The sequence below is a fragment of the Mesitornis unicolor genome, unplaced genomic scaffold, assembly GCF_000695765.1.
Source record: "Mesitornis unicolor isolate BGI_N332 unplaced genomic scaffold, ASM69576v1 scaffold32421, whole genome shotgun sequence".
In the NCBI taxonomy this organism is placed as follows: Eukaryota; Metazoa; Chordata; class Aves; order Mesitornithiformes; family Mesitornithidae; genus Mesitornis; species Mesitornis unicolor.
This window is the reverse complement of record NW_010164971.1, coordinates 937-17,084: the sequence shown is the minus strand read 5'-3', so window position 1 is coordinate 17,084 and position 16,148 is coordinate 937. Positions and strand designations below refer to the sequence as shown.

Below are 16,148 nucleotides of genomic sequence, written 5' to 3'. Positions count from 1 at the left end.
AAAGTATTTCTTCCCAATTCTGTGTCTATCTTGAAGTCTATCAAGATTTATTTAAATCTGTTGAGTGCCTTCCTTTAAATAATTTAAATAGAAATGTACTGAATTTGTAAATTCAGCCTTTATTTAAAGACACAAAATGTTATCTGAATTTTTTAATACTCTGGAGTTTTTAAAAAATTATTATGAAAAGTAAAGTTAGATTTGAAATTATTTTTTTACTCCACTATTTTCTACTTATCATAATACTTTTTAAGATGGAAAGTTTAATATAAGACATATCCATATTCTTCTGTTGTTTAACTTTTAAGAAATACCTCTCTGTGATGTAACAAGGTGCCATGGTTATAGAGTTAAATTCCTTGCTGACTCGGAATAATATATTCTAAATCTGAAGGTTAATAGGAGATAACCATAACTTACCAACCCCTGTAGCAAGCAACTAGATAGCTCTCTGCTGATACAGGAAGTATGGTCATTGTTAGAAACCAATTAGAAGACATTTTATTCTAAGGTAGGCTTTGTTTGGCTTCATCTGTGAATACTCTCACTAATCTATTCCAATTTGCAGTGATGGAACAACTACAGGATCCGGTTATGCAAGAAGATGCAAATATTAAAGCTATTAATGAAGAATACAGGAAAGCCTTTCTTTTTATTAATAAAGGACTGAATACAGATGAAAAGGGTCAGAAGGAAGAGGCAAGAGGTTATTATGAGCAAGGACTTGACCACTTACTCCGAGGAATTAGCATTCCATCGCAGGGTCCTGCATGTGTAGGGTCCCAGTGGGAGTCTGCCAGGCAAATGCAACAGAAGATGAGGGAGACCCTCCAAAATGTTCATGCGCGACTTGGCATTCTGGAACAAAACACCGCACCTGTGCAAGCAGGGCCTGCCGCCATGGATGCCTCTGCTGGGGTGCCCAAGTTGTACCCATCCATCCCTTCCAAAGAAAAGCCGAAAAGACCCCCCGCCCCCAGTTCTCTGCTTGTACCAAGTCGGCCAGCTGCAGCAGATGGAAGTGCTGCAACCGTGAGCCAGGGGCAACTGCCAGCTACAAGTCCATCAGCTGCAAAACCTCTTTGTCTGCCAAATGAAGCACCTCCTGCCTATACTCCTCAAGCTACCAATGGCCATTTTACTGTGTCTTACGGCACAGACTCTGGGGAGTTTTCTTCCGTAGGTGAGGACTACTATAGTAAGTGTACTCAGCCACCTCCTCTTGAAAACCTGGGAGTGGATGCAGACGAGCTTATCTTGATTCCCCAAGGAGTACAGATTTTCTTTGTGACTCCTGATGGACAGGTCAGTGCTCCTTCATATCCTGGATATCTACGCATTGTGAAGTTCTTGGATACAGATAGTGGGACAGCCCAGAATCGTCCACCTGCATTTCTTCAGGTAACAGGAAAATAATTTTCTCCTTTAATTATATTTCAAAAACTGTCATAAAACTTTAGAAGGGAATCTTCACGAGTTCTTGCTCCTCTGAGCTTTAATCTGTGTGTGACAGCATGAAGGATGTTACATCTCTTGGAATAATGTTTCTCTGCAAATGCATGCTTTTATTGTTTTTTCTGGGAAAATGACCTCTCTGACTTCCCAGGGTTCTCAAGTGCTGACTGTTCTGGTGAACTCCATTTTGTAAAGGAGTTGGTTTAACATGTCTTCTCATTTAGTAAAATTAACTTCCCTTTCTTTACGTAGAGAAGACATGTTGATACACCTATTGTACATGCCAGTGTAAAATGGGCTTGTGTGCTACCCATTTCAGTCTCAACTAGTGACAAGGTGTTGCAGTTAGGACAACTGATAATTTGGAATTTCAGGGCCCATGTTAATCCAGATTCTGAACTACAAATAAAAAAAAGATGCCTTACTTGGATTTTTTAGTCAATGCTTGCTTCATGTGGGCATGCTCTGTAATGTACCTAGTGCTTCTGGTCAGTTTTCTGACTTTGGAGCTCCTCATTGCTGCTAAGATTGGCTGTTGGAAGGCTCATCAGTGAAGGAGAAATTTGGAGGAATAAAATAAAACCATCTACTGGTTTTAGGTCTGCTGTTCACTTCCGCTAATGTTAGCAGTCTTCAACAGTTGGCCAGCAACAGCCAGACGTTCTGTTTATCCTATGATATAAACCTGTCCTGAGATACACAGGTGCAGTGAATAGAACAGAACTTGTTCGGCAGCACATTTCATCTGCTGCTACACCTGGGCATCAAGACTGGACCTCAGTTAAGAGGCTACCAGCCTGAATTACAGTCCTGTGAAAATTAGTATTTTCACTATATTAGACTGTCAGGACTAATCAAGAATAATATTTCCAGTCATGTGGGGTTTTTGTTTGGTTTTGGGTTGTTTTGTTGGTTTAGGGTTTTTTTCAAGATGGCATAAGGCTTTTTTATTTTTCTTACTAAACTTTATGGAAAAGCAAGTTTGTGGTGCTTATCAGTATGTTCTGCCTGCCTTTCTTTTTGAAAGGATCCTTTAATTTCCTTACATACTTTTCTAGGTTTGTGACTGGTTGTATCCTCTGATGTGTAACCAGTCTCCTGTTCTGTGCTGCAATACTGGAGTCTACATGTTCCCTGACACCATGTCTCAGATACCAGGCTCCTATGTGGGAGTAGTGTTGTCTTCAGAACTTCCAGCAGGTGACAGAGAGCTGTTTGAGGATCTCTTAAAGCAGATGTCTGACCTTCGAATCCAGGTAAATCTCTGGGCAGCCTTTTTAAGCTGGCTTTTTTAAGGTGGCAGTGATCAATATATTCTCCCATTTACAGCTGTGTAAAACTGCAAAGTTTTGTGTCTTGCTTGGTAAGTTCACCAGTGAGGAATAAAGTAGCCAAGATTAAGCATGCCTAGTAATAAAACTGTAGGCTCTGTGAGGTAGAAGGACACAAATTCTAAATTTTAAATTGTAAGCACAGAAAAGAATTGGAGGCTATTTTGCATATTTTTTATATATTTCCAAAAGAGAACCTAAGACCCAACATGAAATTTTGTGTTCAGGAGAAAGAACATTTTTTCCTGTGTGCTCATACACTGTGTAGTTTTGGTGATATCATTCTTGCAATATTGTGCCCAAATGTGTTTACAGTTCAAAAATGTTAAGCTGCTTCAGAGAAGGCCTGTGAAAATAACATGTACCTTAAAAATCTGCCTTCAAGTGGGATCTCAAAACAGATAAATCTAGTGCCTTATTACAGTAAGATATTAACAGATAGCGAAAATAGAAAAAACCCATAGTCTAACAAAGGTGCAATAAGATACCGTGACTGGAAAAAAGGTTAAAAGTGTTACTGTAAGAGCACTGGAGCACCATTTCAGGAAGAATGGTAATCAATAACTACTTAAAAGCTCATAGCAAGATTACATCTTTTCATGAAAGATGGACTCCTGTTGAATCGTCAGGACTTGGATGCAGTGATGATGAAGGACCAGTTTGCAGCCTGCCATGTGAGCAGAGTTCTGATATAAATCCTGTTGAGTTCAGCATGGAATTTCACTGGCACAGGAGGCCACTAATCTTTATTTAAAAGGAAAAGTACTACAGAATTATGTGATGTTTCAGTGCCAGACTTACTGGATAAAAATCTGTAATCTTTCCTGCATGGAAGTAGTTCAGATGGGATATCTCATTAGTTCCTTATTGTCCTAAAATTCCATGTTTTTGTTAATGTTCCCTGATACAATGTCACAGGTGCCAGGATCCCATGAGAGAGTAGGGTTATCTTCAGAGCTCCCAGCAACTGAGAGCGCGCATTTTCAAGATAAATTTAAACAGATGTCTGGCCACAAAGTCCAGGTAAATTCCAGGACAGTGATTCCAAAATTTCATACTTAAAAAAAAAAAAAAAGAATTGTCACTGAGATACATGTTAGAACTGCTGAGAGAAAGCAGCAATGTATGCTGTGCCCTGTGCATTTGGATTTTTTGTTTTGTTTTGTTTTGTTTTTAATTTGGTTTCTTGTTTGTTTGCTGAGAGCTGGTCCAGTTACTGCATGCCACCATATTTTGGAAATCAGTAGCAGATTTATGGAATTTTAAAAACTTTGTGATAAAGCACAAATACTTCAAAGCCTAGTCTGATACATGTAATGTATCTGTTTTATATAGTAGTCATGAGGATCTAATTAACAACTATATCTAATGTATAGTTAGTGTATACACTAATATATGCTATACACTAATATATACTATACTGATGTATAGAGTGGCCTTTCTTATTAGAGAATCCATTTCTCCTCCTTAGTAAAGGCCTTATAAGCCTCATTGACTGTTTTTTTTATATAGTGACCCAAACTGTGGTGTAACTAAATTTTTAATTTTTAATTTTTTTTGTTGTTTTAGTTATAGCTGTGTATTAAGGTTATTTTTCCTGCTCAGCCCACAAAGTGTTTTGGTCACGTGCTAAAGACATTTCTTAGACATGAGATTTTCCACTGCTGTCAAGCAGTAATTGATGATACAGCACAAGTCAGTGATATGTTGTTAACCTAGCAACTTTCTGAGACTTATCTATTCTTTTCTGTTAATGTTGCTTTTGTTTTGTTTTACTGCAGCAATCATCTTTGTACAATACCTTGGTTTTATTTTCAGTAAATATTTCAGGGGAATCCAGTAATTCCATGTACTGTCACATATCATTCTATATTGTGTATTCTGTTCTGTTCATAGGTTTCATTTGTGAATGCTTTCATTTAGACTCTTCTAGACTAAACAAAAAAGGTTTTTTTTTTTTCTATCTGTCATTGACTAGCAGTGTTCTCAATCATTAATATGTGGTGGGTGTTTTTACTTTTACATGGGAAAAGTCCTGAAAATAGAATCCTAACCAAAACCTAAATCTATGACAGTTTTTTTGCTTCTCTAAAGTTTAACTATGGATTGTCTGTGAACTGCATAAAGTGATTTTAGAAACACTAACCAAACTGTGGTGGTGGTTGCTATGATTGTATGATTAATGTCTGCTCCAGAAGCTCTAGTGTTTTACATGAAATCACGCAGAATCTGTCCACCCAACTTTAAATGGTAAGCAGTGTCATGCACAGCTTGATGTGTTCCTTGGCTGTGCTGGTCTGCAAAAGCATTGACAGCACATAGAATGAATAATCTCCTTTAGTTTTGAATTTGAGAGGGAAGGATGAGGAGCAAAACAACCAGAACAGGTGCATCCTTTTAGTGCAGCTGGATTCTCTGACCAAAGACTGCAGTACCCATACTGAATAACAACAGAGTTGACTTCCCTCTGAGAAGATAAAAATGACAGATGGACAAGTCTCTTACCTTTTTTGGTAGTTAACTTGTACTGTAAGTTTTCCCTATTTAGTTACTTGACCATATGGCCATGTTGGCATGCAAATCTTTTCATTGTAACTGAATGAAGAAAGTGTGCAGAAAATGCTGAGCTGTCTGATAAGCGTCTTTTGACTACATAGCATTTATGTGCAAATGTAATTGAATCACAGATATCTGAATTTCTGTGCACTTACCCAAGAAATACACAGCATTACTGTTTTCTGATAATGGATCTGTATGATCTAAACCAGATGAAATCCTGATGATATGTTGCAAAGTAGATTCTCAGATGTGTACTTTCACTTGTTAGCCTTCAGAAGCCTCTAGTGATGCAGTTAACTTGCCTCAGACTGTGCATATCCAACCACAACCCGAAGGAGCAGAAAATCAAAAAGAGTTGCCAGAATGGAGTGAGAAAGTTGCCCATGGAATCTTGTCAGGTACTGTTGTAATACGAGGATTACGCTGAATATAAACCTCTGTGAGTAACCCCTGTGACTCACACCACTGTGATAGAACAATTCTACTCCTGTATGAGCAGTTATATTAAAGCAGGTATCTATTGTGATTTCTGCAGGTAAACACTTTATTTTCTTCTCCTCTGAGAACCTTTGGAATGTACTATTGACCACCACCTGGCTGTGATAAATATGAATCCTCTAGGAGGGCTAGAGGGATGGGTTGTATGTTTTCAGACTGTTAATAGCATTGAGATGTGCAGTTCTGTCACTTCTGACACAGCTGGGGCTTTGATATCTATGAAAAAACTGAGTATCTGTATTAAGCTGACATTGGGATGAGGAGTGGCTGTATATAACTTACACAAAGTGACCTGAAAAAATCTGGGTGGTGTAAGAGCAGAAATCATTGCAGGAATTTGTGTTGGCCCATTCAGGGAAGAGTGTAATTGCTGACTGTGTAATCAGGATGCATGTAATCAGGCATGTTTCTAAAGTCAGTGTTGCAGAGAAGGGAAAGCTGTAGGAGTCATGGTCTGTCAGATTGTGCATTCTAATAAAAACAATTTTTGCTTTGAAGGTGCATCTTGGGTAAGCTGGGGCCTAGTGAAAGGAGCAGAATTTACTGGTAAAGTTATCCACAAAGGAGCTTCTAAACTACGAGAACACATTCAACCGGAAGAAAAACCTCTGGAAGTCAACCCAACTGTAGCAAAGGGGCTTCATGTAGCAAAACAGGCTACTGGAGGAGCTGTGAAAGTCAGCCAATTCTTAGGTAACAATTTCCATCTCATAGTATATTATATTTTTGCCTTAAATAAAAAATATTCTGTAAAATGAGAGCAGGTTTCTCTAGGCAATGAACTAGAGGAGGGACTGATCTGATGAAGTCCAGTGATCAGTAGTTTGTGTCTAGTTATCCCCTGCAAGAAGCATGCTTTAGAACTAATATTTATTATATGGCCTTGAGCACCTTTTTCTTTCCTAAAAGAATCGTCTGTCTAGTCTTAAGTTTGGCATGTTTTTCTAAGTTTTAGACAGTTAATTCAAAATGGGCTCTTTCTCTATTCTTAAGTTGATAACCATGTATTTTAAAAGCTGTAGTGTCACTGGTTACTAACATACATATTATACCACTAGAGAATACATGTGTGCATGTTTTTATATATGCACACCCGAAACAAGTCCATTAGACTATGTATAAACTTCCAGATAGAAATGGGTTGGTGTTCAGAGGTGCTTGGTAACCCTAGCAGCTTTCAGTTACTTTGTCCTGTTATTTATTTGCATTAATGTTTATATTTAGTGTCTAGTGACTCATCCAAGTTTAAAAGCAAATTGTGCTGGATGTTACAAAACTACTTTGAAGAGCTGGAATGACTGTAAGAAGGAAGACAAGTCAGGAAAGAAACACAGCTTGTTCCCTATCTGCAAGTTGGGGGGTAGCAAAACAATGGAAACAGTTTCTTGAAATTAGAGTGTGAGATGTCTATGTATTTCTCTTAAAGTGCTTTTTAGGCAAAAGACCAACCTTACTTGTTTCTTAGGAGCTGTGCAGAATCTGAAAAATAAGGTTTCTTCTCTGTCAGTTAGGTACTTAAGCATGCGTTAATGTCTGTCTTTCAAATAAGCATATTTAAATAGAAGCAGTACTTACCTTTAAAGAAAGATGGTCTATGTTCTCACTAAATAATGTGCATCCTATTGTTTTATGGTAGTTGAGGGAGTGTGTTCTATAGCAAGCTGTGTTGGAAAGGAGCTGGCTCCACACGTGAAGAAGCACGGCAGCAAATTAGTTCCAGAAGCCCTTAAGAAAGATAAAGATGGCAAATCCACTTTTGATGGTGCTCTGGTGGTAGCAGCAAGTGGAGTTCAAGGTAATAAGAATTCCTATGCTTTTTTAATTGCATACTTTTTATACTGTTTGCATGAACTCAAAGAAACTGTTCATTTTTACAGGGTTTTCAACAGTGTGGCAAGGTTTAGAAAGTGCAGCAAAGTGCATTGCTAAAAGTGTTTCAACGGAGACTGTAAAAACTGTCAAATACAAGTAAGTTATGTTTTTACTGGTTTCATCTTTTACAACATATTGTCCTTGTGTTTGAGTACTGGCCAAAAAAAAACCTTATGAAAGTGCAGGGAAACTAACTGAAATACCTGCTTTGCTGTTATTAGGCAGCACATTATTAGCTGCTAAGGGCACAGTAATGAGCATCTCCTTAAAGCAAAAATATGAAATGAGTAAATGTGGTATTTTTTGGCTCTCTTCTAGAAGTACTGCAGCTTCAGGCTGTGTTACAATAATGTTGAGATTTATATCTGCCCTACAGCATAGTGCCATTATGAAAAAAGATACGGGTTTAAAACTCTCAGCTCTCATCCTGAATTTATGTAAACTTAGCTAAATTTGAAGAAAACTGGAAGAACTTCCATCTGTCAGCAGATCTGACTAAAGTGAGGAGGTACAGCAAAGTACAAATTTACAAAAATTGTGTAAGGAAATCTAAAGCATCAATAGCAATAATAGGATAGCCTTAACTTGCAAAATAGAGAAGTCTTCGGAAAAGATAATGGGGGAAGAGGGTAGTAACATTTGGGATTAAGATGATTGGGATTTGGGATTACTAAAATGATAGAAAGAACAAAGTTGAATGTATGTACTGGAAGATGCTGTGGAGAATATGGGAATATACTGAAATAACTGCAAAATGTATGAAAAACAGCCCTGGAAAAAAGTGCAATAGGTATAATAGAAAGTGAACGGTAAGCAAAAGAATGTAGGTTAAATGGAATTGGTGATAAGTGTAGCAAAAGAGGTGTTAAAAGGATGGCTGGAAGTGCATACAGGCTACTAGCAGAAGGTAAAAGGGAAAACATCACTATGCAGTACTAAGTGGAGTGGCATTTGGGGTTGTGTTGTGATGCATTTCAAGGAGGAGGCCAGACAGTGCAGTTCTGGTCAGTGGTGCTTTATTGCTAATGTTTGTTTGCAGTGGAAATGTCAGGAGGTATTGTACTGGTATTCATTTCATGTAAATTCACATTAATGTTTTTGTTTTAGATATAAAAATAGGAAATACAGAGATCAGCAGTCAACAGCTACTGAGTGAAAAACAATAAGTAATTAAATGTTGCCGTTAACTACAATACAGTTGAAAATATTTGATATTTGATCTTTAGAATCTATCTATATAAATATATTACAATTCTACATCTCTTTTGGAAGCTGGTTTCTGTTTCAGTGACAAAGATTTCTGCCACTCAAAATACTTCAGTGATTGAGTTAAATTCCACTTAATGGAAACAAAGCTAAAGGAGCATCATCACAGTGCCTCTAAATCAAGAAAACTCGTCTAAAATTTAGCTGCAATATCTTCATGAATGGAATTACAGAGAGATGCTTATCATATGTGTATGTTGATCAGAATTGGGGGAAAAAGTAGCTTCAGAAGTAATATTTCTGTCAAAGTACCATGCTACTACCTTAGTGGGGTTTTTACAGTGGTATAAGTAACTGCAATATCTACATCTGCAAAACTCTTCTCTTAAGAAAACAAAAAGCCAAACAGAAGAAAAAAAACAACAAAAACCCCACAGGCAAAAAAACCCCACAAAAAAAACCCCCCACAAAAAACCCCAACCAAACAAAAAACCCCAAGGAGTGGCAAATGATGCAATTGAGACAAACAAACTGAAAAATCAATTATCAAATATTAAGAAATTGTTAGTCTAACTGTATTGGATAAACTTCAATTTTACTTTAAATGAGGTTACTTATTTTACTGATATTATATAAATCTGGCTAATGATATTCCTGAGGTGGAAGTAACAAATCAAATTGACAAATTCTGCACTTTTGCTGTGAGATTAATTCTGTGGTCTGCGAATCAGATGGTGGTGATTCAAGGCTATTACTCTATCAGAGAATTGAGAACAAAACAAAGCAAGCACTCTTTCTTTTTATTCGGTTTCACTGTTGGCTCCAGCCGTATTAGGGCTGCTGTTCTGGTAATGTGATAGATTTCTGGATTCTTTGATATTCTGTGCTTCTCTCTAGCCTTAATTTGAAGGCCTCAAAGAATCTCTGGTCCTAAGAAGCACAGGGAAAAAGTAACTCTGGTAACTGCTGGGATCCTGACGCTGCCAGAAATATTTCCCTCTGGCCTGGTTTGTCTGATTCCAGTGCTCTCTGGGGGACATGTCTGGCTGTCTGGAATGGTTGGAGTTGCTGCTCTCACTATGCTCTTGTCCTCCTTCAGTATGCTCTCTCTACTGGTGTAGATGTGCACCTTTCTTCACACTCAAGTAATTAACACGAGACTGCTGCCTTGCCCCTTAAAGCATTAAGAAGCTGAACCCACACCCCAGGGGTGAGACCAGAGGTTTTAGGTCTTGGTCATTTTCAACAGGTCCTCAAGATGGCTTTGAGCCTTTTGGGGTTTTGTGTAACTTTTGCTCCCTGACCACTCCCCCCCTTCCCCTTTGCCACTGTATTGATTCTCGGTTACTCCAGATAAGTTTCCACTGCACAATGAAATTTTTCTGTAACAGGGTTTGCCCTTCCTCCTCCTCAGTGCTGCCACCCATGGTACAGACTGAGAAGGTTTAGCAGCTGCCAAGGTCTAGCTGTGAGGACTTACAGGGGGGAATGGAGAGCACCAGAAGTTTTACCTGAGAACTTAGGTGAAAAAGTACTTAGGGGTTATTCCACACAGCTCCCCCACACCCCTCATCTTATTGTTCTATGGATAAGCCTTCTACTCTTCAAAACTAGAGGGGAAGGAGGGAGAAAGACAGGAAGGTGTTTTGAGGAAAAAGGGCAGAAGCATATTGGTATCTTTAAAAAGTTATCTGTCTGATAGAGGAGCAACCCTTCCTCAAATGGCTTGGTAATTTCTCATTTTATTCTTCAGATATTCAGGTTGTGTGCTTATTGTTTATTCTTGGTAATGCTTAAATTTTTGCTTTCTAAAGAATTCTAACAAAGAGAACAATAGTGAGTATACATATCTGCAAAACTGCTATCTTTTAAAGGTATGGAGATGATGCTGGCCATGCTACAGACAACGCTATGAATTCTGCAATCAATGTTGGTATGACAGCATTTAACATTGACAATATTGGTATCAAAGCTGTTGTAAAGAGAACTGCAAAGGAAACCGGCCATGCTGTGTTAGATGAGTATAAAGTGTTGGATAAAGAGAAGAAGGATAAAAAATGAAAGCAATTAAATATTTCACAAAGCCTTACATTAGAGATGAAACTTCCTATTTAGAAGTAACTACATTGCTAATCTGCGATACAGCACAAAATCACACTGTACTTTTCAAGCAACTGTTACTTAATTTGACATGAAAATGTAAAAGTAGGGAGGATATTTGTAGAAGGGAAAAATGAAAGTTGTTTTAACATCTTGTTCTGTGTTGAATGGGTTTTAAACAACTGGATCAGGGCTTTAGACAACTGGAAGGGTATATCTTTGCGGTTAATAAACTTGCCTCTGTAAGCACTTTTTCAAAATACAATATGGAATAATAGATTAATGTAGAAATACTATTGTGACTATTTTCGTAATGCTTTATATTTGTAAAGAAGGTGGTGATACAGGACAGGATAACTAATTCTGGAACAAACAGGATTACTGGTTTTGGTTTTTACTAAACTTAAGAGTTATTTTTACTAAAACACCATGTCTTATTTAATATGCACTACTAAAATAAGCTTTGTGTTTCATTGTTTTATAGAGAATTACCCTTTTCAGCTACCAAACAGCTGATCTTATCCAAAGTTCATGTTAGAAGAAATGAAAGATGAGCCTCAGGTAACTAGGTATTTATTCCCTTTAAAACTATTTTTTTCCATCCAGCACAGTGGGAGGTGTCCCTGCCCATGGCAGGGGGGTTGGAAGTAGATGATCTTTCAGATCCCTTCAACCCAAACCATGTTATGATTCTATGATATAAGCAAACCAAAGATCTCAAGCATTTCTTCTAAAAAGAGAGTATTTACCACTCTAGGAAAATATTTTTTCCCTGTTGACGCCATAAGGAGTGAACAAAGATTCTTTGAGATTGAGATTTTTATGTAGATAGGATAAGTATGTTTTTGCACAGATTAAAGTATTTTTCTGTAAAAACATTCTGTAGAGGACACTAGGAACTTCTATGCATTCCGTACTTTTAAGCCAATCTAGAAAGATTCAGAGTATAAACCATGGCCTCCTAATGGAAGACATTATGTATTTGCTTCAACAAGTAGTTCCAATGGTCCGCATCTTTTTTCCATTAAATTCATAGTTGCACAAGGTGCATCTTTAAAAGGTATGAAGACAAGCTCTTTTAATGAAGACATGTGTGTGGAATAGAATAGACAGTACTCTGTAGGTTTTTCATCCTTCTCTAGCACAGCGTGAAATAACTGCATGTGTAGAATCCCTGAGATGCTTTTACACTGCTACTTACTTAACAGTTCATGATTGTGTTTTAAGGCTATTGGCTGGACCTGCAGCAAACACAACCTCTCCCCATTTCATGTAAATGGAGAAAATAACTTAATAGATGTTAGCAAATGATATTTGCATCAGATTGAAAAGATACAGTAACAACTAATGTCTATTAGAATGGTAATAGGTGCACATTTTGTGGTAGCTACTGTGGGTGTGTACTTTGGATGGGAAATGTTAAACAAAGGATCTAACCACTTTAAGTGTAACTGATTTATGGAAATAAAGATGAAATTAAAATTGGTTAATCTGTTCTTGGCCTTTTTATGATGTGAAGCTACTGTACAGATCAGGGAGTGGAAAGACTAGGACTTCTGAAATAACAAGAGAACAGTATTGGGATATGTCTATGACAGGCTGCCTTAGCCTCGTATCTTAGGTTTGTTTTTCATTCCGTGCTTGGCTTTTTTTCTCCTTTGAACACAGAACATTGTATGGCAGTTCTATAAATTGTCTTATCAGTGCTGTTTACTGAGTGAACAGCTATCTGATTTCCTAATGCATTCCTGTTTCCAAATGAATTTATTCAAAGTCTTTTCTGCTACAATATCGGTCTCAAATCTTGCCCTTTATACAAACTTGGGTGCATTGCTGCTTATCCTTCTGTAGTGCACACTGGAGAAGAGTCTGGCTTCTGTGTCTTCTCTGCACCCTACTCCTGCAAGGCTGTTGACAGCACAAAGATCTCCTTATGCCTTCTGTTCTGCAGGCTGAACACAGGCCACGTATGCCAGCCCCTGAGCAGCTTGGCAGGCTGTAGAATTTGTTTGGGAGCCCCAAGCTAAGCACTCCAGTGTGTGGTCCCACAAGTGCTGAACAGAGTGGAAGAAGCACCTCCCTCAGCCTCCTGGCTCTTGCCAGGAGCTCTTGCTAATGGAGCCCAGGAGGCCATTGGCCTTGTTCACTACAAGGTGCATTGCTGGCTCCTGGTCAGCTTGTTCACTAGAGACCCCTGTGTCTTTTCACTTGAAGTTGCATTCTAGTTACTGTCTGCAGCCTGTACTGATGCATGGGCTTTTCCCATCCCAAATGTCTGCCTATACACTTGGTTTTTGTTGAATTTCATCATTGGCAAACTTGCTGAGAGTGTGCTCATTCTTCCAGGATGTTAATAGAGAATTAAGGGTATTGGCTCAGATAACGATCTCAGAGTCAAGCAGTTGTACTGCTGATCACCACACTTTAAGCCTGATGGCCCAGCCAGTTTTCCAGCAACCTTATTTCCCAGTTATCCAATCTGTATCTCACCAATTTGGCTATAAAGGTACTATGGGAGACTACCTCAAAGGCCTTAGTAATGTCAAAATATCCATCAGTTTCCTCTTGTCCACACAGTTATCTCACGCTACCTTACTTATAGGTGCTACAGAAATAACTACTACTGTGTAATAATTAATGGCATAATCCAAATGTTTGTCTTCAGTAACTGGTCAACCTTGCTTTTAAGCAACTCTAGCTTTTAGTGCCTTCACATAATCCGAAGATACATATTAGAGTATAAAATTCTTTTTCAAGCCACATTGTGTTGTGGGCAAGTTTCATACCTTTTCTTACTAAAAAAATAGTTTCAAAAGTAATATTAAAAGCCTTAAAACATCTGTACATTTATAGGTATCCATATATCTAATTTTAAAAGATTTGGAATAAAGAAATGGAGGAAAACCCTCATGTGTTGCAAGCATCACGATGGTACTGCAGTACTTGGTAACAGTTTTACTGGTTGGAAGTTTTAACCCACTCACGCAAGACACCAGTCCACAAGACACTTCTGCTCTTCTCCCACTCCAGCTCCCAAACCATCTGGCAAAGCACATCATTAGACCTGTCCTATACCAGCCCAGCCAGTGTGGTCTGGGCTTGTCCTAATGTGCACTGTGAGCTGGTTCCTGAGAGCTCATCTAGGTAGGACACCCGGTAACCCCTGAGCTGAGGCTGAGACTTGCAGGTATCCTGGAGAGGAGGTCAGAGAGGTCTCCTGGGGCAGAGAGTGCTCTGTGGCCAGGATACAGCCCTCAGTTACTGTCTGCTCTCTGCTCTCAGACTTCCTTGTGTTTCCTGGGATCTTTCTGAGGTCTCTGAATGTGCCCTCCAGTTGAGAACTATTCAGGAGAGTGGTTAAGTTAATCTTGAAGCAGTTCTTCACAAAAACTGGTAACAATAAAAATGGTTACTGATAACACTTTTGCTGCTGAGATTCAGTACACTGAGTGTTGTGGTTTTACTGGGATTGAATGGTAGAATTCAATTTTCTCTTCAGGAGAGCTCCTATTTTGGAGAGGATTGCAGTGCTCAATATACACTTTGTTTCAGTTTTAGCTGGAATACAATTAATTTTCCTCATAGTGGCTAGTGAGACTTCATTTTGGATTTGGACTGAATGTTGACAGCACACCAATGTTTTGATTGTTGCTAGCAGTGCTTACATTGGAGTCAAGGTTGGACTGTTTTTCAGTTCCTCCAGCTTTATGTTTGGGTTTTTTTTTTTCCCTTTTCTCTGCACAAGAGGATGGAGGGGACCAGAAGCCCGGGGCATTCTGGGATAGATGACCCAGGACAGATGACTCAGGCTTGACCCAAGCTGCCCAACAGAATGTATGCTATGCCATAAACATCACACTTACTGTAAACTGGGGAGTTTGTTGGGGATATCCTCTCTTCAGATGGCTGCCATTTCCAGAAGGTCTAGCTCATTTGATTCCTGAGGCTTATCCCTCCCCTATTGCTGACCATTGCGTTTTCACTGGTGCACAGCCAGCAACTGCTGTTTAACTTTGATTGTTATTTATTATCATTGTTTCTATTCTTATTGCAGTTCATCATCATTATTATTATAATATTATTATTATTATTATTATTAAGTTGAGTTTCCTTTAATCATTAATAATGTCTTTATTTCAACCCATGAGGTTTTTTTTTCACTTTCACATTTCCAATTCTCTTCCCCACCCCCCTGGGGAACAGGGAGGGGAGTGAGCAAGCAGCTGTGTAGTGTTTAGCTGCTTGCCGGGTTAAACCAGGACAGGCCTTTTGGGGTGCCCAATGTCGGCACTATCAACATTCAGTCCAAATCCAAAATGATGTCTCACTAACTACTATAAGGAAAATCAACTGTATCCCAGCTAAAACTAAAACAAAGTGTCTGTCAAGCACTGCAATCTTCTCAGAAATGCAGCTCTCCTGAAGAGAAAATTGAATTCTATAATTTGACCCCAGTAAAACCAGGACACTGAGTTAGTTATGAATGCTAACCTAGGTCCAAGTCATTACTTAAATTACTGGTTTGGTATGGCATGTGTTTTCAATATATATCTTAAAAAGGTAGCATTCAGTAAATCCTGAAGGCAAAATGAGCAGCTAAATTTAAATGCAGTTACAGTGCAGCACTCTTCTAAATTTGTTTCTTGATTAAAATATTTCAGACAATTTTGAATTCAATGCACAGCTCAAGTGATAATTCACTGATTAGATGATAGCACCAATTACAACTTGAGACTGTCAAAAATCACCTCCTGCCCTAATACATATGAGACAAGTGAAATTAAAATTACTTTTTCTTCTTACGGTCAAGCTTCTCACTCTCATCCTACTGTTCTACTCCCAGGCACTGGATCCTGCTGGATTACTGACCCTGCTGTTGCAGTATCAGAAAGGTGTTAAGGTTGGCCCATTCCAGTGTCACAAACCACCATCTTAGGACAAAAAAATCACAAAATTTCAGGGCCAACTTTGGATGGCAATGCTGATTTATGCTTCATTAAAGTAATGTATTAATACAGCCTTTGTTTTAAACTTTGAAAGCAGTGCCTCCATTACCCAACAAGCTGTAGGGCTATTGCATTTGGCTTGCTGCTCATGCAACAGAATGACTTCTGAGTATCTGAGAAA

General features: G+C 38.5%; 1 protein-coding gene across 3 annotated transcripts; it reads left to right on the top strand.

Moving 5' to 3' along the window:
* Window positions 1–570: 570 nt before the first annotated feature.
* On the top strand, window positions 571–11,187 carry SPG20 (spastic paraplegia 20 (Troyer syndrome)). 3 transcript variants are annotated; one of them, XM_010194490.1, is made up of 8 exons: window positions 571–1,401; window positions 2,514–2,711; window positions 4,720–4,733; window positions 5,631–5,743; window positions 6,342–6,536; window positions 7,480–7,638; window positions 7,721–7,811; window positions 10,796–11,187. In XM_010194490.1, the coding sequence occupies exons 1-8, from the start codon at window positions 571–573 to the stop codon at window positions 10,980–10,982; spliced, it is 1,788 nt and encodes a 595-aa protein (XP_010192792.1). In that variant the 3' UTR covers window positions 10,983–11,187. The 3 variants fall into 3 exon arrangements, with proteins under 3 accessions (XP_010192792.1, XP_010192790.1, XP_010192791.1); XM_010194488.1 differs by lacking the exon at window positions 4,720–4,733 and adding an exon at window positions 3,705–3,809 and having other exon boundaries at window positions 5,614–5,743; XM_010194489.1 differs by lacking the exon at window positions 4,720–4,733 and having other exon boundaries at window positions 5,614–5,743.
* The last annotated feature ends 4,961 nt before the right edge of the window (window positions 11,188–16,148 follow it).

Excerpts from the sequence above, each read along its gene's own strand:
- SPG20 (XM_010194488.1), top strand. The coding sequence starts at position 571 with ATGGAACAACTACAGGATCCGGTTATGCAAGAAGATGCAAATATTAAA. Across the intron at positions 2,712-3,704 it reads TGTCTGACCTTCGAATCCAG|GTGCCAGGATCCCATGAGAG; the intron begins GTAAATCTCTGG and ends ACAATGTCACAG. Across the intron at positions 3,810-5,613 it reads TGTCTGGCCACAAAGTCCAG|CCTTCAGAAGCCTCTAGTGA; the intron begins GTAAATTCCAGG and ends TTCACTTGTTAG.